General features: G+C 32.5%; 2 protein-coding genes across 2 annotated transcripts; one reads left to right on the top strand and one right to left on the bottom strand.

Annotated features, from left to right (window-relative positions):
- Positions 1-213: 213 nt before the first annotated feature.
- LOC125053064 (homer protein homolog 1) lies at positions 214-23,118 on the top strand. Its single transcript, XM_047654261.1, has 10 exons — positions 214-322; positions 1,817-1,973; positions 3,738-3,869; positions 4,376-4,549; positions 5,086-5,151; positions 5,639-5,781; positions 18,350-18,516; positions 18,924-19,039; positions 19,341-19,457; positions 20,499-23,118. The coding sequence occupies exons 1-10, from the start codon at positions 297-299 to the stop codon at positions 20,538-20,540; spliced, it is 1,140 nt and encodes a 379-aa protein (XP_047510217.1). The 5' UTR covers positions 214-296; the 3' UTR covers positions 20,541-23,118.
- Positions 8,379-13,106, bottom strand: LOC125053065 (adult-specific cuticular protein ACP-22-like). Its single transcript, XM_047654263.1, has 4 exons — positions 13,003-13,106; positions 9,897-10,073; positions 9,360-9,456; positions 8,379-9,195 (listed from the first exon to the last, which is right to left on the bottom strand). The coding sequence occupies exons 1-4, from the start codon at positions 13,012-13,014 to the stop codon at positions 8,975-8,977; spliced, it is 507 nt and encodes a 168-aa protein (XP_047510219.1). The 5' UTR covers positions 13,015-13,106; the 3' UTR covers positions 8,379-8,974.
- Positions 23,119-23,560: the final 442 nt, after the last annotated feature.

Here is a 23,560-nt window from a genome sequence, read left to right as displayed (position 1 = left end):
ATGACCCCGAAAGATGTCACTACAGAGAAGACAACAAATAAATAAAATAATAATTTATGTACTCTTGGGTAAATAAGCAAATGCTCCAAAACAAAACATATATTATTCCTTATTTTACATGCTTAAATTCAAATTCTAAATAATTATAATTTACAATAAGTAATAACATACTTATAACTGGCAACAATGGTAATTTCTTTAGTTTATGCTGAACCGCCGATTGACAGCTTCTCAGTAGCTGAGAGAGATAAATTGAAAATTATGAATTTAGAACATTTCTAAAACAAAGTGTTTCAATGACCGCTGGAAAAGAAACAATGGGGTGAGTTTAATTAATAACAATATAAACAACCCCCGAATTGCCAATTTTTTTATGGAAAATAGAAAACCTATTTTCGCAGGATTTCGATATTTTTGGGAGGGGATGCAATTTACCAATGCGAAGGACTATTTTAGGCTTATCTTTTTTATAAGTTATTATTGTAACTGCATTCAAAATAATACACATTGCTTAGTTTATTATTAATTGTTATTGGGAAATTATTTGCAAATGAGTACTTATTAGTTTCGCGTTTAAGTATGAATGATTGCACTCTAACATTGGTTCAGTCCAGATGAACGCTTTTACGACGATATTAAGGACAAGGGTGTGTACTTGGCTATTTATAAATCACTTTGTATCCATACAAAGTTATGATGTTAAGATATGATTATGGCAATTCTATCCATTAGCGAGAACATGGAATGTGATTCGTGATAACAGATGAATTTATTAACAGAACCAACTTATTTCATATACTTAAAAGTGCTAAACCTATTACTTGGATAATTTCAATAAAATTCAGGTCTAGATATGCTTATGTATGCTTGAATAAATATGGGACATTTTGATGTATGTATTGAGTGCTGTTACTTTAATTCCATGGAAACTTAAAAAAATAAATATTATCATTAGTTAAGTACTACAAAGTAATTAACACTTGTTTTGACATTGTCAGTGAATTTAGGCATATGTTGCTGTCATGCACTATGATTGGTTAGATACCATTCTAAAGGATATATTAATATATTAGACATTATTCAAAATTGGAAGTTGTTAATTATGTAATGGCCTATTATAATGTTAATAATTGGAGGAAGCTAATGGTTTTGGAACTTGGGTAAAGATTGTTAAATATGACATGTTGTTCTTGACATGACATTTAACTTGAATTTTAAGCAATAATACCCATCATTATAAGTAATATAATTTTCATTTGTTGATTTAAGATTCTAGATTTATTTTACAAAATTTTTTTTGTGTGACAAATAAATACCTTATCAAATTTATTTAGAGTGATGTTTTTATCAATTTTTCTGAAACATTTTAGATAATAGTGTCAATCAAAATTACTAGTCTAATAACTGGTTTTCTCAACTAACTCCAATCAATCTATTGGAAATTGTAAAATTTTGTTACAAATTATTAGAATCTTAATTGATATTGTATATTTTTATTATGTCTACTGAAAAAGAAAAAACCATATGTCTTTCAATATAATAGCTTAATAATGCAATTCTTAAATGTATAAATCATGAAATTAACAATATATATATTTAACTTTTATGTTTTTAAGTTAGTAGTAAAACACAAGTTTCGAGCTTCTAGGCTTGTAATATCTATATTTTAATTGTTGTAAATATTTAATTTTGTATTTGATCACAACAAACAAAAATTCAAATTGCAATACAAGAAAAACCTTATGTCACAGAAATACAGTTTTTTCTTGTTTGAAATAGATATTATAAAAATTAACAAATATTATTTAAATTGCAGGGAGCAGCCAATCTTCACGTGCAAGGCGCATGTGTTCCACATAGACCCAAAGACCAAGCGCTCTTGGATGTCGGCAAGCTCAGCTGCTGTTTCGGTTTCATTCTTCTATGATTCCTCTAGGAACTTGTATAGGATTATCAGTGTAGAAGGAACAAAGGTACACTATTTTTTTTATTTTTTAAGCAAAGATATGATATTGTTTCCTCCTGTCTGTGATTATTGATTGTCTCAATTAAGTTTTGAAGTGAGATTTTAAATGAGGTGTGTGTATGGTAACTCTTTACCCTTCAGGTTAACATGGGTCAACCTTTTTTTTTTGTTCAATTGCTAATTTTGCTTTAGGTATATAGGTGATCAGTATTCTCTGTCTATCACAAGTTGACTCTTCTAGATCTGGACATGCTCGTTTGTTAATGTAGTTCTTCACCGACTGTTAATATAGGTAGAAATATCTGTTATAATTTGAAAGTTAACCCATGGGCCAACACTGCTCTTTGACGCCAGCCAGTGTTAGTCTCTACAATTTAAAAACTATTACTGAAATATTTAAAATACAGTGTAAACTCTTTATAACGAATTTTAAGGGACCGAGCATTTTTCTTCGTTATAGGGAGGGAAGAGAAAAAATACAAATTTAAGCAATTACAATAATTTATATACATATAATAGATGGGTGACAATGGTGCGTTTAGTAACTGAGACCAAAATTTCCTACAGGCAATGTAATCTAAAAATAATGGCACACGTGTTAATGCAATTAACAAAAACAAAGGCGAGAAGGCTGTTTATGACCTCAGGTGTCTTTCTTAGAAATTTCGGCACCTCAATAGGTTAGTTTTGGAATCTGATATTAAAACATAAATAATTACACTTAAGTATGTTGTTCATGTCTAAATATGAACATAGTTCTTCATAATAGAGTGGCTGTGCGTTATAAAGAGTGAATTAATGTATGGGGTTTGTGTTAAACCACACAAAAGTACCACATGTTCACGTTATAGAGAGGTCGCCTTATAACGAATGACGTTATAAAGAGTTTATACTGTATAAACATTAAAGAAATTTAAACTTTTTTTAACGTCGATATAAAGACGCAACTAAACATTTATTAAAAAAGAAAATTAATAAAGACGGTCTTGTGATTTCTTTTAATTAAAATGTAAAACTCGTATCAATGTTGCCTTTTTCTGACGCGGATTCACAAGAGCACTTGGCACATTTTTGAGAGTACTTTGTCAAGAACAAAGTCGGTCTTGTAATTAACTCTTGTACGAATACATACGAGTATATGTGTACACTAAATAAAATGTAACTAATCGATGTATGTATTTAGAAGTTTTCACGGGTTTAATGAACACGATTACTTCTTGGACTTTTTGAAGTTACATTGTCTATCCGTTTGAATGTATAGTAACGTAGAACATAAAGTAGTGGTACAGAATACGTCATATAACGTACGTACGTACGTAAAAAAATATGTAAACTTTAAAGGGCAGTATTGGCCTAGTGGGTTTAGAGTGCATTCGTCCCTGAGGACCCGCGTTCGAATCACGACTGTACACCTATGAAGTTTTCTTTCTATGTGAAAATTAGCTCTTTGCTCCTATTGTGAATGCAAACTTGAGGTAACCCACATGTCGCCAATCCAAAAATCTACGGCATTTTTCTGATGGCTGATCACCGCACACAATCCGAGGCCAATACCCATATAGGGTTGCAGCGCCACTCGATTATTATTATGATTAATTTTTGAACCTTAATAAATTAAAATTGTGACTGTGAATGAAACTTCAGAACGAACACAGGGAGAAAATCCTTGCAAGTTTGCTACATTATTGAATGCTTAATAAGTTAATTATTTTGATTGTCAATTGAAATTATCAAGACGTAAGGTTTAATTTTTTTTCATCTTTATTTACAGGCAGTGATCAACAGTACTATTACAGCGAACATGACATTTACCAAGACATCACAGAAATTCGGTCAATGGAGTGACGTTCGCGCGAATACTGTTTATGGCTTAGGGTTTTCGTCTGAAGCGGAGTTGGGAAAGGTAAAACTTTGAAACTTCTAATCATAATAGGCTAGAAGTTATTGACATAATGTTTGCTATTAATAAATGTAAATTACAGTTTCCGGGGAATTCATATCTTGACCTTGAAAAGATTGTATAGACAGCTTAGATTTAGCATAGTTTACTATTATAACATACTATATATTACTATGTTTAATATGTTCAGATAATGCTGCTTAAGTGTTCCATACACAATTTTATTCTTTTAAAATAACAACTTCATTGTACGTACTGTTAGTGATCAAAGCACTGCGCGTATTCATGAACTTGTTTGTAAACGTATATTAGCCACGGTCATATATCATTAGGCATTTTTTGCACCATGACTTTATTAGACTATTTCAGTAAAATGAATAGGTACAGATCCAATTACACGACTTGCGCTAAATAAGCCATATTTTTCCGTTCCGCGGACCTTTACACACACCAGCCAAGATCTCGAATGAAACTAATGCGTATTAAGAATTGTTTTGTAATAATTTCAGTTTATTGAGAAATTCCAAGAAGTGAAAGAAGCGATTCAAGCGCAACAATGCGGTGGTCAGCCTAAGACAACAAATGGATCAGGTGCGGCGACACCCGTAGCCTCGGCGACTGCCAGTCCCTTACTTGCCGCTAGAGCCCCTACTGACGAACCGCCCGCTGTGCCGCCGGCTCAGGTAATGCCTTTTCTTTGGATTGTCGCGGCCCCATCATAGAATTGATCAATATCGTTTAGTAGCCATCTACATCTTAACGGAAGGCGAATTTATTAACAAGACCACTTATTTACTAAGGGAGCGTTCAAGTATTACGTAACGAATTTTGGGAGGGGAGGGGTCCTTTTGTAAAACGTTACGATGCGGGGCGGGGATTGAATTACGCGTTATTGTTAATATTATTTTCTACTTACACCACATAATAGTAACTAAAGAGTCTCTAGGTGGTCACGAAACGCTTTACTAGACTTGGATACAGTACTGTACTTGGGTACTGAAAAACGTTACGGCGAGTTCATGAGGAGGGGGGGGGGGTCAATAATCTTGCAAAACTCACTAAACCATATTTAAATGTCGAAGACACATTTCTGATATCAGATTTTGATGAGATAAACTTTGAATTATCATAGCTAATCTAAGATATACTTTGGTGTTTAGCATGTACCTACAGACCAAATCCATAATATATATTTGTAATAACTTTAATTTGATTTCAGCCAAAACCAGAAAATGATGAAATGATGGTACACCAGCGAGCGCATTCTGTTTCGTCTTCCATTCAGGTATATATTTCCATATTTATATACTTTTGAATCACCGAATGCAGGCCTAATTAGTCTGTATATAAATACCGCTTGTACCTTGACACATTGCTTATTCAATCTCACTATCTTTCAGTCATCTAACTATCTTTTTTAGGTCCTTCATAAAAAAATCATGTCATACTATTTCTCTTATGTATGTAGATGGCGTATAATTCGTATTTTCTTAGTTAATGAATCTAATATGAGTCCTTTGACAATGAATGCAATGAAACTTTGAAATAACATTAATATAATATCTTAAAGCTAACCTGCTAATATAATATTTAGTACAATATTGTAACTAACACAATGTTATCATATAACAGTAGTCTTTGGAGTACGAAAAAATAAAATAATAAATAAATATTTTTATGTAGTAAATATTGACTTCTGTATGTATATATTATGTATAAAAATGTTATCTTAAAATATAGAAATATGTACTACTTTATATGATTTTTTATAGGCTGGAGGTGGATACGCGACGGTGGGACGTGCGGGTCGAGGTCCGTTGGCCTCTTCGGGCACCGCCGCGGAGCCTGCGCCCCCCGACACTGCGGACCAGCTTCGCTATGAGAACGATAAGCTCCGACTTGCGCTTGCGCAGAGGTACGTCACAGATTTGAAAAATATAATATTATTAATAAATAAGTAGGACAATCAGTAAAATTATAAGTACTCTAGAACGTCTACATAAGGTTTGAAATTTAGTTGAATCGTTTGTTTATACATAATTAAATTTTTTAATAGCTATTACATTTTAACTTCTTCATAAATGTTTGTTTTTTTGTCAATGACCTGCCACAACAAGATAAATGGGCCCACTGAAAATTAGTTACTGGTGACGTTTTAAGCTGAATCGGGCCGATTTTTGGTTAAAGTGACTGTATTTATACATTTTAACCGATTATTTTAATTTTTATATGAACCGACATTTTTTTTAAAGTCCAAGCAAAGAAGGAATTGCCATTCGATGTCGCTACTAAACTAAGAGTAGACGAAAATATTACCTCCAGCACTGTACTAACATAAATACTCGATAAAAACATAACGTTTTCATATTTTGTTAATGTTATTATAAAATTGTCTTTTTAATAACATTTAGTAATAAATTAATAAAAACCTTAATCTTCGTATTCTGTCTGTATACAATCTTGTTACACAGCTAATAATATTTAATACATACATAGAAAAACACAAACAGATAATCATTTTTCATTATAATAATAAAGAGTGCATAACCGATAAAAATGCTTATAATTTCCATTACATAAACATTGTCCGTTAGTAATTAATCAATCGAACACTACATTTATCATTTCTCAAGCATAAAATAATTATCGCTTACGGAATCGTTATGTAACGTAGTTTAGTAGCTTGGTGGTTATAACGATGATAGCGTAGAAACCAGATAGCGTAGTGCTGTGTGTGATTAAGCCGAATTTACATTACGAAACTAGTGGCTCGGAATTAGTTTTATGACATAAATTTCATCAACAATTTCACGTGTAAATTTACAGTTTCATAATGCATGCATCGGTTTCGCGACACTGGATAAATTTCGTGCCATGCGCATATTTTTTGTAAAACTAATGTCACGCAACTACTTTCACGATGAAAACGCGACACGAAACTAGTGTCGCGAAAGCATTTGCACAGGGCAGACGTGTGTGTTTGAGTGCATCGTGCAGCTAAATGACCGCCAAAATGGCAAACCAACGTTGGTCAGTTGATAAAAATATAATTTTCGAATTTTATATATTAACATCTGTACCACGACGTTCTGCATCGCAAAATGAAGCTTTGATGTTGACAGAGCCATGTCGTTGGTGATACTGTTGATTTCACGACACTATTATTTTTTGTTAAAGTAGTTTCACACGTGCTGCAACTATTTTCATGAAACTCATTCCAACATGCATAACACTAGTTTCGTAATGTAAATTCGGCTTTATCCTCAAAACAATATGCCTTTTGGTCTACTTGCATTAAATATCCAATGCATGTGTGTCATACATAGACAGGTTCTCGGACATACATGTGAATGCGAGCAAAAAAATTATATTGTTTTTAAAGAAAACACTTTTTAAGTTATTATAATTTTACTATATATTTAATAATCTAATATTTTATTATATATTATAAATTTACAATTATTTTGCAGAAGTTTAAATTATTCCGCGTGCTTTTTCTTTCTAAGTAAATTTATTTGCAAATAAAAAAGATTATTCCCAAGATTGGTACGCGAAGCCATTGAAATAAAAAAAAAACACCCCAATTTCAATAGAGAAGACGGCCTAAAATTGTCAAACACCTGGGATCCAATAATATCCAAATTAAAATCTCAAGATAAACATCCGCGAAAATAGAGGACACCGTGAGCCATTTCTGCCAAAACTCTCCATCTTTTAATCGATACCAACTCCGGGGAAATAGATACAGATAACACAACTTTTTCTACAGCTGTGATACTTTTTGACATTCAACACCTTTTGTCTTCGGTCACCGTGACGACGCACGCTGTAAAGCACGCGAAACGTCGGAAAAAAATTTAAATTATGCAAAATAATTGTAATTTTATAATAATACATAACTTCAATCTGGTAAAAAAGTGTTTTCTTTAAATGTGTAAAAGTTATGTCAATAAAAGACAATACTATATATTGTTTTTATCACGATTATTTAGGAAGATCAAATTGGTAAACAGTAGACAGGGACCAACATTGCTTTTTGATTCCTACAGATTAAAATAGATTTTGATGAAATTTGAATTTGGAATGCGGATATTCTTAGTCAATGTTTCAATCACCATAGACATCGATTACGGAAAATGTGTCTGGCAGTTAATAAATAATGTAATTTTTTTAATTTTGAGCATTTTTATTGGCGTGTATGACAACACACACTGTCTGCCAATCTTAATTGGTATTGTTCGTCAGTTAGAAGAAAATTTATTATATTTTTTGAAAGGATATAAAATTTAGAATCATATTTCTTCCATGGGTATTGTAAAATTATATTTTGTAGTTATTAATATATGGACGATATATAATTATATATATAAAGTATTAAAGAATTTATGTGATATTAAACTTAACAACATTATTAAGAACTATCATAGTAAGTGTGGCAAAGCGGTTCCTAATATCTGCACGAAAATTGATCTAAAGAGTTTCTTTAAAACATAATAGAATAATAGACAAAAACAACAATAAAAAGGTTTATTATAAATGAATTTTGTACACTACTTAATATCTACATTACTACAGTCTTATCAATTCAAGAATAAAAATACAGTTCTAAAAATAATATTTTATAAGAATCACAATACAATTGAACACCAGTCTCGCTATAAAACAACAATAGGCAGATTTTATGACACTCCTGTTCTGAATATCACTGTTGGTTGGCGAAACAATGTTCAAATTACACAACTTCATACATTATATTAGGGAAAATACCAATGTATGAAACAATGTATAATACTGGTTATATTAAAACTTTACCCAGACCTTGGACTTGGACCCTTTATATATTTATTACACGACCAAATTGAGAAGTTTCATATGTTTTATTTCATATTTCAACTATCTGTAATACAAATATAAACAATATTTTTTCAATTTTTTATGTAATACTAATACTAATATGTTTTGCAGTTATGGTCGCTTGTCCAGTTTAAAAAAGCCTAAGTTATTATTAATTAGTCAGTCCGTGAATTATGTATTCACAGACGCGAAGTTAGCTCCGATACCCTACCACTGTAATAGACAAGGAAAATGAAATCATAGATTATAGTGTCTCAATGTCTATGTTCGTATCCTTCGATGGGCACAAACCCTCCGTCATACGACTGGTATTCCTCCTGATACTGTGGTTCATATACTGGTTTTGCTATTTTGTATTCTTCCTCGACCTTTGGGTGACCTATTCTGTGCACAACCGCGTTGAAACCGTTTTTGTCGTCCGCTTCGTATTCCACTACGCGTTTTGTTCCGTCTGTTTCCATTAAAGTGTAGGAGCCTGAAAAATTTATACGTTACGCCATGATTCCACTAGATGGCGTTAGACACAAGTTGTAGTAGTTACTAGATTTTAAGGCCTAAATTATGAAAAAGGCCGGCAACGTGGGCCGTTTTCTTGCCTATTTCCCCCTATTATATAAAAAAAAGAAAATATGTTTATACCTTTAACTTTGTCCCCATCTCTCGTCTCCCAGTGTTCTTTTTCATCACCAGTGTGTGGATCCTTTACGGAATAGTCGAACGAGTATTTTGGGTGCGCCTGCGAAATAAAAATGGTAAAATAGATACAATAAAGCTTTTTATGATGCTAATCCTTGGGATTGATTTGCTCCAGTTCAAACAATTTGTATGACTCAATACTTGGCGATTAAAAAGAATGGCGGAAAGTTTCTTGCCAGTTTTTCTTGCTCGCTCCACGCTCTCGACTTGCGAACTGGTAGTAAATGTAAATTTAGAATTATCTAACTTCTTTTCTGACGTTCATAAGTGTACTTGTTAACTTATATGAATTAAGTTATTATGAGTTTGAATTTTTAATATAATCTAGATTCTAGACTACTAAATGGCAACATTTTTGCCATGGGAATTGATGACAAGACCTTTAGGCTAATCGAAAGTGAGTAACGAGCTACCTTAATACTTGTATTACACATTAAAAACAAACTTCCTTAACCGATATAATCAGCGAATTTCGCTTACATGATAATCTACGTCATAGTCTTCGTTATGGTGCTCCAGTATCTGATGATGCACCAGGGGCCTGTGATGATACCCTTCGTAACCTTGGAGACCTTGGTCTAATCCATGCCCTTCTAGTCCGTAGCCTTCATATTGAGCCAGCGCTGACGCCAAGAGCACGAAAAGTGGTAATGATTTCTGTTGAGAAGAAAAATACATATATATACATTATACGTATAGGTAGATGTTGCCATGTCTTCGCCATAACTTAATTGGCGATTTTTTTATGTCTTGATTTAAAATAAAAACAAATGATTCATAAATATTACAAAGCGTTAATTTATTTGCTACCACAGTTCAGAAATATTATTTATACATAAAAAATAAATGAGTGACGCTACAAACTTTTTTAGGTCTGAGCCTCAGATGTATCTGATGATTTGTCCATCTAATAAATAGGCAAATAGGTGTTCAGCCTCCTGTGGCTGACACACGCCGTCGGCTTTTTGGGTCTAAAGCAAGTCGGTTTCCTCACGATGTTTTCCTTCACCGTTCGAGCGACTGTTAAATGCGCACATCGAAAAAAAGACCATTGGTGCACAGCCGCGATCGAACCTACGACCTCAGGGATGAAAGTCGCAGGCTGTAGCCACTAGGTGAACGCTGGTCTTACTTATACATAACACACGATTTTACTGTGCAATAGAAGTAATCGTAAATGATTACCATTGAGATGATCTAGCTACGACGATGACGTTGCATAATTTAACGCGAAAGTTTACGCTCTCGTGCGAAACTTAACGCTTAAGTGTTATTGATTACTTATGTAATTTTTTTCTAATGATTGATAAACAAAACCGCATCATTACTACATAACAACTCTTTCAACTATAGCTTTTTCTTAGATGGGATCTCCATTTAATCTTTTGATTTATTAAAATATTAATGAAATACTATTTATATTTAAATGCTATATCAGTGTTTTCCAACCATTTTTACGCCGCCTTAGCTTTGATACAATTCTTATGCCCCCTATGTACAACATACATAATTTTTAATATCGAAAATTAAATTGCTCACTTAAGACTCACTTAAATTATAGTTTTTAGGAATAAATTACTTTGAAATTGTTAACAAAACACAGTAATTAGATTTTAAAACTGAAATTACTGAACTGAAATTAGAAATATAACGCGAACGGAGCCACGGACACGAGCTCTCGATGTATAATCTAGATTGATAAATAAAATATGCCAATGAAGAAATTATTGCGAGATTTGCGATTTTAAAAACAATTTCAAGCGTTCCAAATGGCAAAACACAATTTAATTATGTATGGATCTTGAGTTCCATTATACGAAACACTAAAATGTTTAACGACCTGTTTCCTCGTCAAATGTTTATTTCCTATTTGCGTGCGTTACGCCATTTCACTTGACATCTTTGACGATGTTATAAACGCACTGATTCGATATGATTTGTTACAAATATTTTATCGAATCATTGGATTAAATTGATTTCGAGAAGGACCGGTGAAAGTACTAAAGTATAGAAAACAGGACTCAAAAAGATTTCCTACCTAAGTCTTCTTTAGGACTGTTTTTGAGTAGTACGGACCAAAGGACTTTTTAGAATCGTTTTCTGATATCTAAATATTTTAAAAAGGATTTCCTGTTATGTTTCCAGTCTAAAGTAACGTAGACCTAACCACAGGCATTTGAAAATTACACCGTTATTTAAAAAAAAGTCTAGTACTCTTTTATGTCTTTATGACAAATTGTGTTTGAGGCAATTTTTTTACGATTTAAAACCGAAACCATGTTGTCAGCCGCAAAACCTACGCAAGCTAAGCTACATGCAAACAAATATTCTACGTCAATACCTTATTTTCCTGAGTTTTATGCGTCTTCAAAAATTCTTCTTAATTTTGATATGTCTGGTAAATATTCTCTATTTTTTAATAATTTATATATGTATTTGTGTACGCCCAGTACAATGTTGCATACGGAAGTAAAATTAATATGTCAGCTGCCGTCAGGCGATGTATAGTGAATTAATTGGTTATTCCGACAATTAGTGACGCCAGAACGCGTGCGTATCAACGCGATGCCACTTCCGAATATTATAAATGAGCTAACCAAATTAACAAAATCTTTTTACGCTATATACTACATTGAATTGTTTTGATTAACACTTCGTATACCTAATGATTATAGTTATTATATATCGTTTTATTTACATTCATGTTGCTAACTAAGTCTTGCTAGTGTATCTGGTGATAATCCCGAAATAGATTTTAAAGGCACTCATGACTTAGGACTGTCAACTTCTCAAGTCATATTTGCTTTGATGGTTTGTGGACTCAGTTTCCGCACTTAGAACTTCTGTTGTGCGTAAAAAAAACGCTTTTTTAATGATTTTTGCCGACATGCCTTACGAGAGATTTAGTATTACAGTAAAATAAATAGTTTCATGATTTACGTTTCAAAATAGTTATTTTATAATAATAATAATAATAATTTATTTATTGCAAGAATATGGTACAAAAAGTTAAGGTGATACAATCGTAAATCGTTCGCATATTCTGCCACACACGATAGCGCGCAAATTTGTCTTAAAGAATTTTACATTATTTATGTTATATGTCGATACATATTTCATATTTATACAAAAACGCATATTGGGGATGATACATAATATTAAGATAAAATTTATATGAGATAAATGATAACGAATAAAACTTTAATGCTGCGACGCCTTAAAACTTTAATTGAAATTAGGCAATATGTATAATAAAATATTATGAGATACTATAAATCAAAATATAATTCGTATGTTTTCAATTACAGATATTTATGTAAATTATAGATACAGATTATGTGAAAGAGACATAATGTTATACATCCGTGGTCGTTATACGATTATGTTAATACATATAACATTACCGCGTTCATGAAGTAATATGAAATCAAATTTAACGGTTTAGCCGTATCGAAATATATTATTTTTTACTAATAAAAGATTTATAGAAATTGGAAGCTTAAAAATTATTTTTTCTTCAATAGTGATTTTCTTTTTAAAAAATTCAAATTTTTCACAAAAGTTTCGTATTAAGAAGTTTACTTACGAAAATTTCCATATTTTTGTGGACACGAAAAATTCACTTCCCAACTATGGTTCACTTATGAAAGTAAATTATATTCACACCACTGTCTGCTTATACGCATGTATAAATCCCTACTTTTATATGCCAATCGGGGATTTGAAACATATCAATTCACTCTAAATCGTATATCGTACAATGAAAGGCGTTTTTACTTTGTTAATCGATGTGACATATGTCGTTTTAATATTTAGGATGTTCAGATTCCTAAATCGAATTTTATGTTTGGTTAATAGCCTAGTAAATTCACTTTGCGTTTAGGCTTATAGGCTTATTTTTTCCTCCTATTGCATGCACATAATAATAGCATTGTTGGCCTATTGGCTTTAGCGTACAACTCTCATCCCTGAGGCTGTAGGTTTGAACCACGGCTGTGTACGTTTAACACTCGCTCGGCATTCCTTAGATCCAAAAAGTCGACTGCGTGTGACAAATACAGAAGGCACACCTAATTGTATATTAGAAAAAAAACAAATGATCTCGAAACAGATACAAAAATGTGATGCCCAGACCTAACTGTATTTGATTAGAATACAAGATATGCTAGACATATAATGTCAAACTTCATAAAATTTTAATGAAACTTTCTTTGAGTGAAGGGAATATCGAAGTCAAACCAACCAAAATTAAAAAAAAAATCTGTTCTAGAATAATAAAAACTATTCACAAATCTAGTTATCTTAGATAGGAATTAGAATACGTGCCCCAATTTTCTACCTTAGGCCTTAGTAAACGATAGCTGGTTGCTAATAGGAACTTTGCATTTACTTAACAAAGTTACGATAATTACCTAACCACCGGACCGAGTAACTCAAATGACTTAATTACCGATAGTAAAATTACCGTAAAATCTGATAGTATAACTGGTGTATAATATTTTATTACGCATGAGTAATATTGCAAAAAACTATACAGTCTGAATATAGCGCAACGCCTAATAATATGTGGCACTTGGTAGTAATTTGCTAAAACAGTTTTTATTAAATACGACACGATTACTTTTTAATTAAATATCAAGCGTTGCCTTACACACCATAGACGGAACAACAATATAAGTAATGGCTGGCTTCACCAATTCTGGTCAAGTTAGCTTGAGTTTAACTCTTGTCTATGAAGTGTTAATTGTGTGTTCTCACACAGTTTTTACCTTTTCTTTGACTGTATGAGACACTCTTAGAAAAAACTAAAATGTACAATCACTCTCTTATGTTTTAACGAGATCTTTGCCTTGGCCGGCCGTGGTAGTTCCCGATGTAGTATAATGGGTTTTCCTTACATTGTCCCCAAGGTTCATGGTCTTACATTCTCTAGCAGAGAGACAAGAGTGACTCGAGCCTCATGTCACATATCCCTGTACTTAGGCAGGTGATGCATTTCCATCTCGAATATATAAAAATCTACAATATATTTAGCAACATAACAATTAGATAGATATTTATTACCGTCTTCTTCAGTGGTGCCGCATAACTCCCTCCACTCTTCCATGTCTTCGGCGAGCCTCTGCGCGTGGGTGATGGTAAGACTTGTAAGGGCATTTACTTAATTGGTCCAGCGAGTAGACATCCACTCTGCCAGGTACGATAAGTTTTTCTAAACTTTCTGGATCTATGCGTGTTATACATCAAAAAATACTCAGGGTGCGTTGGTAACAAAGTATCGGAAGACGATTATCGTGTCGGATAATGTTGAAGTGGTCTACTCGCTAGGAAGCAGTAAAATGTCTTAATTATTACTGAAACAACACCTACGCGACACTAACTTTTATCGTACATATTAATTGAAACGTTCAGCCCTAATTTTGTCTATGAAAAATGAAACTCCGATTTATACATTATATAGATCTCTTGTTTTTCATATCTATAGATCATTATTTTACAGTGTGGTTCATGGTATAGGGTTTCCAATAAAATAATATTATTTCTGATAAATTTTTAACTCGTTGACTAGAACTTATAGGGTAAGATTCGAGAGTCGAGGATAAGCGCTAAGTATCACTCCTTAATGTCAAAACCGTAGTGGATTTTGACATACCGGAATCTGCGCTTAATTTTGAATTTGTATCTCAACAATCTTACAAAAATTACATGTAAAACATTCGACGATCTAATACAGTAATAACGTGGAAATTGTAGAAGTGGGGTTTTCCAATAATGCTTCCATACGGACCAAATATGATGGATGTTGAACGATTATGCCGGAATAATTAAATTCAGCGCCGGTGTAGTGGAAGTAATCCGTGATGGTCGGATTATAATTAAATCTTATTTTAATCGCTGAACGATATCATTTTATTATGATTTCTATGGGCATTCATTTAAATTCGTAAACAAAATGGCTTCCTTTTTAAACCTTTGACGTCAAAGCAGACTACGAGGGTTGAAAGGCGCGTTCGCATATCCTAAATGTCATTATCATATTTTAAAAAATCTTAATATCAACACGTCCTGATTGATATATGCGTATGTATTTTTTTTGGCTCAATATAACCGATAACAATCGATAAGGCTTAGGTATACAATTATATCGAAAACAGAATCTTACTATCTACTCGTCAAGATTATTTAACACCTATAATTGTAACTACAGTTAGGAGCTAGCTATTTTAGTTTTCATTTACGACAGCATAGAACTAGATTTAAGTTTACGCCTGTTATTTCACAAAATGTTGTTTACTTCGTTACCATAATATACAAATTCATACATATAAAAAAAGCAGGTTACATATTATGTTATTAGGCAACGGGTGGCCTTATCGCTATACAAGCGATTTCTTCCAGGCAACCCTAATATGGAACAATAAATAAAGAAACTACAGAGAGTGCATAATTAATTAACAAAAAGAAAACTCAACATATGAATTTGTATATATATTGTATTTTGTATACATTTCTTTCGTCAGGAATTGAATCTCCGGATTACTAAAATGGTTTTTTAAACGGCCCTTCATACCTTAAAGACTTATTTATTGCTTATTAATCGTAGTATGGAAGAAATCTACAAACACTTTCTCAAGTTCGATTATTATGCTTTACTCGTTTTACCCCAAGAGACCTAAGAATTATGTAAATTGAACCAGCATAGTTTAGTTCTGACATACAAATTATGATTAAAAAATATATAATTATAAATGGTCTTCTGAACATTAATAAAGAAGGATTTTACAGTAATCAAAATAGTGTATATTTGAGAAATGTTGTTATTGTGTTCATAATTATCATTTTTAATAATTATGTTTTTATCTTTACATGTTTTAGTATGTTTGTTAGTAATAAGTTGTCTTTATTAATATTCAGATTTCTTTCCTTTTATTTTATATCATCATTTGGTTTCCTACTCTTGCACTTCTCCACAATTCTTTTTTATTTACTATATAGTAGCTATAAAGTCAAACCTTATATGCCTTTATGCATATAGCGACTATTGATGAAGAATAAGGTACTAATAGTCCGGTCAATTTAGACTTAATAATAGTGGTCAAATAACAAGAATTCCCGGAGAGCCGAATTTTGGTGGAGAGCTAGGGTTTACTATTACAAATAATGTTTTAAAAATCCCAATCGATCCTACGTGTGCTACAAAAGTTTTTCGGGGTCAAAGGTCAAAATTTGATTTTTTTTTAATTTGTCTCGAAAACGGAAAAATAATCTCCAGCAAAAGTTGTAAATCTTAAAATTCTCTACAAAAATTGTACTTATTATTATTTTTTCCTAAGAGTTAGCATTCCTGAGATACAGTGATTTTAAGATTCACAGAGATTTATTTCGGTACGAAAGGTAGTAATAGCAAGTTCTTTATAAAACTTGTTGGTACTTAATATATGAGTAGGATTATGCGAATACTCATATAACACTATAATTGGAATCGATATTACGATCTGTTTTCCGTAGATTTTAATGATTAGCAGCAATTTTTCTCTTGTAACAAAATTGCATCATACCTACGTATTATATCGAGTAATGGGGCATTTTGTAACGCCGGTTGGATGTGATATGGTATAAGAATACATATTTTAAAATGTCTTAATGCCTAGGGTTACTTCAGGTGGCCTGGATTTTTGAATTCATTTTACAGTTAATTAACAGTTGCAAAAGCAGTTTACCGATTATATCAATGCTTTGAAAAGAATCAGAGCAATGAACAATAAATTCGACAATCGAGATTCTTATTCGAGATGGGCACGCACTCGATTTTAACGCAACGATTTTAGTTCTTATGTCCTTAACGTAAGGGCTATAATCAAACTGTTGCAAGTTATATAATATATATAATTGCATATGTTGTAAATAAAATTGTTAACATTCTGCAATAGAAAATGCAGGCCCATTCTTAACGGTGTTAACTTACCATGATACAGCCATAGTGCATAGCTTTTGCATTGTGTTTTAAGCAAGTTCTGATTGTATATATATATATTTAATTCTGTTTTCATGTAAGGTTTATGTTGTTATCAAGATCTTTTGATTACAATATACTATGCTAAAGTGATATAAGATACATATCTGCTGTATGTGTGTGGAATCGGAAATGTGTCAAGGCCAAACGAATTATGTAAATTATAAATCTTATGTATGACATTTCGTTCCTAGACTCTATTAACATAAGTCTATTGGCATCTCACTACTTATATTCTTCCAGAACAAAGCTTTTTTCAAAGCTTAAGACGTTACGTGTGCTTATTTACATTTACGTTTAGATTTGTATAAGACACAAAGTATTGGTATTTAAATAAAGGTTCTGAATGACTCGATCTATCAAAACTGTTGATTCATGAATTTAAATAAAATGACGGAACGATATTTTTTATTAACGTTAACATCGTAATGATTACGTGCCTAACTCGCGTAAACGTTACGCAACGATACATATTGCGAACGAAAGTTTTCACACTTGACCAAAGTGATGAGTTTTAACAATTGTCGTAATTTAAGAAATAGGTTAGCTTTGATTTCTTAATACATGAACGGTGTTAGTATAGCGATTATGAGTGCCATTCCCAACATGGGCGTGGATTGATTTTTCTTTCTATTAGTGCAATTTAATCATTAAGGAAAATATCGTGAACAGGCGCTACTAACGGTCAAATATAAATTGAACATTTTTGAACATCTATGTTAACTACGTAGCATTTTTTTGTGGAAGAATTTAAATTATTGTTTGGTTTAAAATTCGTCATGTGTTTATTATCGTTGTAAAATCTTGTTATCTAGCCTTTGTTTTGATTATGATTAGAATTTGTTTTAATTTGCCTAAAAAAAATTTTGGTAATATGATATTTAATTTTATATATTTTATGTGCATTTTTAATTTACAGTTCCGGAAATGCAAAGAAGTGGGAAATTGAACTGGCAACCCTGAAAAGCAACAACTTGAGGCTGACTGCCGCGTTACAGGAGAGCACGGCGAATGTTGACGAATGGAAGCGACAACTCCACCAATATCGGGAGGAAGTGGCTAGAGCGAGACAGTATGCTGGAAAAGGTGAGCTATTGGTGCGGCAGGCACATCTAAAACCGTGACGGATCATCTTTTTGTAGAATTTCTCTCGTGTAGTAACAGGTCACTAATTCTTGTTAAAATTCATCATTCATGTTTAAGATGGTGTTGTTATTTCGTAGTAAGACGCAAGCAATCCAAATAAACGATAACATTCCTTTTTAAACGTCTTTTGAAAACGAGAAACCGTTGCTTAAATTTTTATATATTTATAATATATGTACAACAGAAACAGCTGAAAAGATTGAGTGGAAATGGCAAAATTTACGTTAATTTTGTCAACGTCAAATTAATACCTACGACAGACAAGAAATAAGTCTTTGTATATTTTTGGTATTAATTATAGTTTTAATAATTAAAATCCGATGTTAAATTGTATAAAATATTTTCAGGTGGTGATGCGAATGAAGTCGAGCAGATGCGACAGCGCATCGCCCAGTTAGAAGCGGAGTTGGCACAGAAGAATGAAGAATTGGCACAAACCATGAAATCTAAGAAAAGTGAACAGGTAAGCCCTATAAATATATGTATACCTGTATATAATGCGTTGTTATAAAATTAAACTAAATAACTTTATTAAATTCAAATTTAATTTAATTTTACGAGAATACTCCTGCAACGCGAAAGTTATAAGTTAAATATGTTCTGTGATTGACCGTTATGATAATACTTTGATATTCATTAGAAAATTATTAGGTATTTTATTAGCTTTTAAACTATTTAAAAATAATAACCAAATGTACCTAAATTTTTGTCATTGGTAAATTAAAGTTTATTTAATTATTTCTGAAATTTTCCATATGTTTCAGGATGCAGAAGCAAAAATGGCACACAGCCAACTGGAGTTAGCTCTGGCTGCAAAGGACGGACAAAGGCAGGTCGTCCAAGAGCTGAACAATCGGCTTTCGCGCCAAATTGAGGAATTGGTGAGGATTTTTTTTTTAATTTATGCTGACATTTGACATGACCTAGATACAAGTCCATTGGCTAAAATGGATTATTTATATCCCATTGCAAAGACTATCTTAAGTTATAATTCATTTAAAACTTAACTTTAATGGCAATATTGTCACCGATACACGTTTTTCTTTATAAATGTATTACATCGAACCATCCAGCGTTGCCAACCATGAGCAGTGTTGGCCTAGTGGCTTCAGCGTGCGACTCTCATCCCTGAGGTCGTAGGTTCGATCCCCGGCTGTGCACCAATGGACTTTCTTTCTATGTGCGCATTTAACATTCGCTCGAACGGTGAAGGAAAACATCGTGAGGAAACCGATATGTCTTAGACCCAAAAAGTCGACGGCGTGAGACAGGCACTGGAGGCTGATCACCTACTTGCGTATTAAATTGAAAAATGATCATGAAACAGATTCAGAAATCTGAGGCCCAGACCTAAAGAGGTTGAAGCGCCACTGATTATTATTATTATTACATCGAACCATACGTATGCGTAGTTGTCGCTCAAGTCGAATATATTTTTAAATAGGCAGCCAATGTATCACAAAACAAATATAGGGTGAAACACTGCTAACTATAGTCGTATTTTTAATTAGACGAAGCCAACTGACAGTAGCTAATGTCACTTTGTAAAATAATGTTGCCATATTTAAAGTAATAGTGATGCGTTCAGTTCTTGTTCAATCAGATGAATGAACAATGAGTGTGAATAGTTAATCATTTCAAACAATAAAAGAATATTATTTCTATTTCAAAATTGTATAAAAGTGCTCTGATATAAGTTAGGTACTATGTAACTACAATCACTTTTTTGACGTCTTATTACAAAGCGCGGCGCGGCGACTAGTGCCATCACCGATCATTCATTCAGGGGTTTTTACTTTGTCACAACACTATTTTTATTTCATTAAAAACTGACAACACCGTAAACGTCAGACAGACTCCGTCTAATTAAAAATACGACTATAACTCGTCAGGAAAAAAATAAATGAGAAATAACTTTCCAGTCAACGATCCACCGCGAAATAAACACGGCGCTACAAACATGAGACGCTGGCCCGGCGGGCGGTGGCCCGCTGTACGCGGCCGTGCGCAAGCGCACTCTGCCACTGCTGCTGCGCGACCCCGAGCCAGCCTACGTGTCGCTGCCGCGGCACAACTGAACTGAACTATCGGTATTTCGCCTGCAGGACTTCTTTTAGGTCTTCAGTTCAACAGTTTATTGGTATTTAATTTTGTTTAAGTATTCATATATTTGTGTTTCTCAAGTATCTTAGTTCAGTTTTATATGTTAAGTATTTTTAGAGTTTTGCAAGTAACCACGAACCATGTCCAAACCATGAAAAATATTGGATCAGTTTGCTATAACAAGATATGAAAAATTGTTTCACTGTTAACATTAACGGTCGAGGTTGTGTTAAATGCAACTGAGTGTTCAATTAACATATTGAATAAAACTGATATTTTCTTGCAATTTGGGTTAGAACGTTTCGTTATTTTATTCCAAAGATTATTTCAGAAAGTAAATTAATTTTCTTTTACGGTTTTACAATGTTTTATGTAACATAAGTGTAGTACACTCATGCATTTATAGTATCATTGATTATACAAAAAGTAAAGTTCGATGTATTCTGCTATTTGGCAGATGTTTTGATAAGATTAGCGTTTGATATGAACATTTTTAATATTTATAATTTTCTTCGATATTGTCATGTGTGTTTTAAATTATTAATCATATTTAATATTAAACTTAGTTCTTTGGTAGCTCGAATATTTTTCCACTCCTTTAATGTTCCTGGTAATTATAGAAAATTCTTTTCTTGAAATAAATTAGTGAACTAGGTTTATATCATCCCACCTATGTTTGTAAATAATTAATTGTAGAATAAGTGTTTTTGAGTCCTGCATAGCGGAATATCGATTCTACATTTTATCTAGAAATCCCTTAGTATGTACGGTCGGCAAAAATTCTAACAAGTACTATCCATGGTACAAGCTAGGTTCGTATAATATTTTTACAGTTTACAATTTAGTTTGAATATATGTTTACATCCTATTGTAGTGACTTCTCAATTTGTCAAATTTATGTGCTATATATTGTTAAGTATTTAATACAAGTTTAAGGTCTGTTTAGTGTGAATTTTAAAGAACGTTTAGCACACGTCATAGAAACGCAATAACAAAAGTAAAAGGCTGATATATTCTTGCCTGATTAGAAAAAAAAAAATTATGGCAAAGGTCCCACTATGAATTTTTTGCGCTGTTTAAAGACGTAAACCCTTGAACGTTTTAAGAAATTAAGAAATTTTGCCGACCGTACTTTAATCCTTATTCCTGTAATTGTCGTTATATTGCGATTGAATTAATATTAAACGTGTCCTTCTCCTTCAATGTCAGTCCTACAATCGTATAGCATAGGACAATATGATGAAAATAATCTTTAACTAATTTACTTAGGATGTCTTTTGATACTTCGGTTTCTTAAAGGCCGATGTCACTGATTATTTGTTAGGGTCGTGTTCTAATTGGGTCAATACCCGTTGTTAAGTGTATATAATCGTAGTTTGAACTAAATGGGACTTTGCTATTTAACTTTGATCTGTTAAGCATTTATTTTTTCTCTTGATATTCTATTGATATATCTGTTGCTATAGTGTACGCGGTGAGTTGAGATCTTTACTTCAAATACGAAGAATTATTACGGAAACGTCCGATTTCGTAGGAAGTTGTGCAATACTATGAATTAGGTAAAGCGTTATATTTCAATAAATGAAAATGAATCGAATAAATTTCTACATACATTTGGTAAGAATTGGGACAAAATAGATAAGAATTTTAAGGGGGTTCTTAGTAAGGATCTCAATTTAGCATAATCCTCGAAATATCGTTTTAGTGATTTTAGCGACTTACGTATGGGGTCTCTTCAAATGTTATGGTGTTCATGATATGATCTCGTGCCATCATTACATGTTTGTAGGGGCTATTAAAAGTATTAATTCGTAAAGAACACACAGCGCGTACGCACACGTATACGCGTAGACGTGCACGTCTTAGCGTAAAGGTGCGTACAGACTATATAACATGTTATACAACATTACAATACAACATGTTTCCGATAATGTGGACACTGAATGTTATAAAACATGTTATAATAACATGTTATTGATATGTACCACAATGTTATATTGTTATGTTATTGAAATGAACGCAGCATCTACGTTTTTTGTTTTTCTTTTGTTATTTAAAATTACAACAGTCGCTGCTGCAGCCAGCAAAACGTCCTCTCGTGTCGGAGAACAACAAACGACAATGGTTATATAACATTGTTATATTGCATTGTTATTGTAATGTGTACAGTATTGTTTTATGTTATAATGTTAAATAACAAGGTTACATAATGTGGACGTATTATAAAACACAAGTTATATACATAATATGTTACATAGTCTGTACGCACCTTTATATTGTATAGTATAGTATGGCAACTTTTATTTTTCAGTATTTAGATGTTGTTTAATAAATTTGTAAATATTATGTACTAATTATTGGTCTGCAACTTTGTATGAATCTGTTGAGACCCCAAATTACCATTTCCTAGTCGTAAGTTAAATGTCATCTGTATCCGTCTACCAGAGTATTTATTTCTTTTCAGACCCTGTATTTAATAGATCCCTTAGCGAATTAGATATACACACACAGACAGTGGAATATTAACTCAACTTGGAGGTGGCATAAACAAAATATTTATTATTTAACACTAAACGTGGTTTCGCTCTGCGCAGCCTGAAGATAAGTTCAATCAGATAAATTGGCCAAATTTCTATGAAAATATGGAACCAATATTTCTTGACCCCTAAGATTTTGGTTTATGTCACCTTGTGTCTGTGCAATTAAAAACAATTGATATCACTGAAAAAGGCTGAGGACAATTTTTTAAAATATACAATGTCTTCTGAACAGGGTATTTCATTTACTGTTGAGTGCGGTTTAATAGGCCACGTTGTTATTCAATTTTAAACTTGCACTAAAATACCTTTCTTGACGCTATGCGCACGAGTTGTGTAAAATT

This window comes from Pieris napi, chromosome 10 (genome assembly GCF_905475465.1).
Source record: "Pieris napi chromosome 10, ilPieNapi1.2, whole genome shotgun sequence".
NCBI lineage: Eukaryota > Metazoa > Arthropoda > Insecta > Lepidoptera > Pieridae > Pieris > Pieris napi.
Note: the sequence above shows the minus strand (reverse complement) of the source record. Positions and strands in the feature narration are given on the sequence as shown.

Bases quoted from the DNA above. Each gene is read 5' to 3' on its own strand.
- LOC125053064 (XM_047654261.1), top strand. From the start codon at position 297: ATGACCGCTGGAAAAGAAACAATGGG. The intron at 4,550-5,085 runs GTAATGCCTTTT...ATTTGATTTCAG, and splicing joins CCGCTGTGCCGCCGGCTCAG to CCAAAACCAGAAAATGATGA. The intron at 19,040-19,340 runs GTAAGCCCTATA...CATATGTTTCAG, and splicing joins AATCTAAGAAAAGTGAACAG to GATGCAGAAGCAAAAATGGC.
- LOC125053065 (XM_047654263.1), bottom strand. The intron at 9,457-9,896 runs GTAAGCGAAATT...TTTATTTCGCAG, and splicing joins ACTATGACGTAGATTATCAT to GCGCACCCAAAATACTCGTT. The intron at 9,196-9,359 runs GTATAAACATAT...TAAATTTTTCAG, and splicing joins AGATGGGGACAAAGTTAAAG to GCTCCTACACTTTAATGGAA.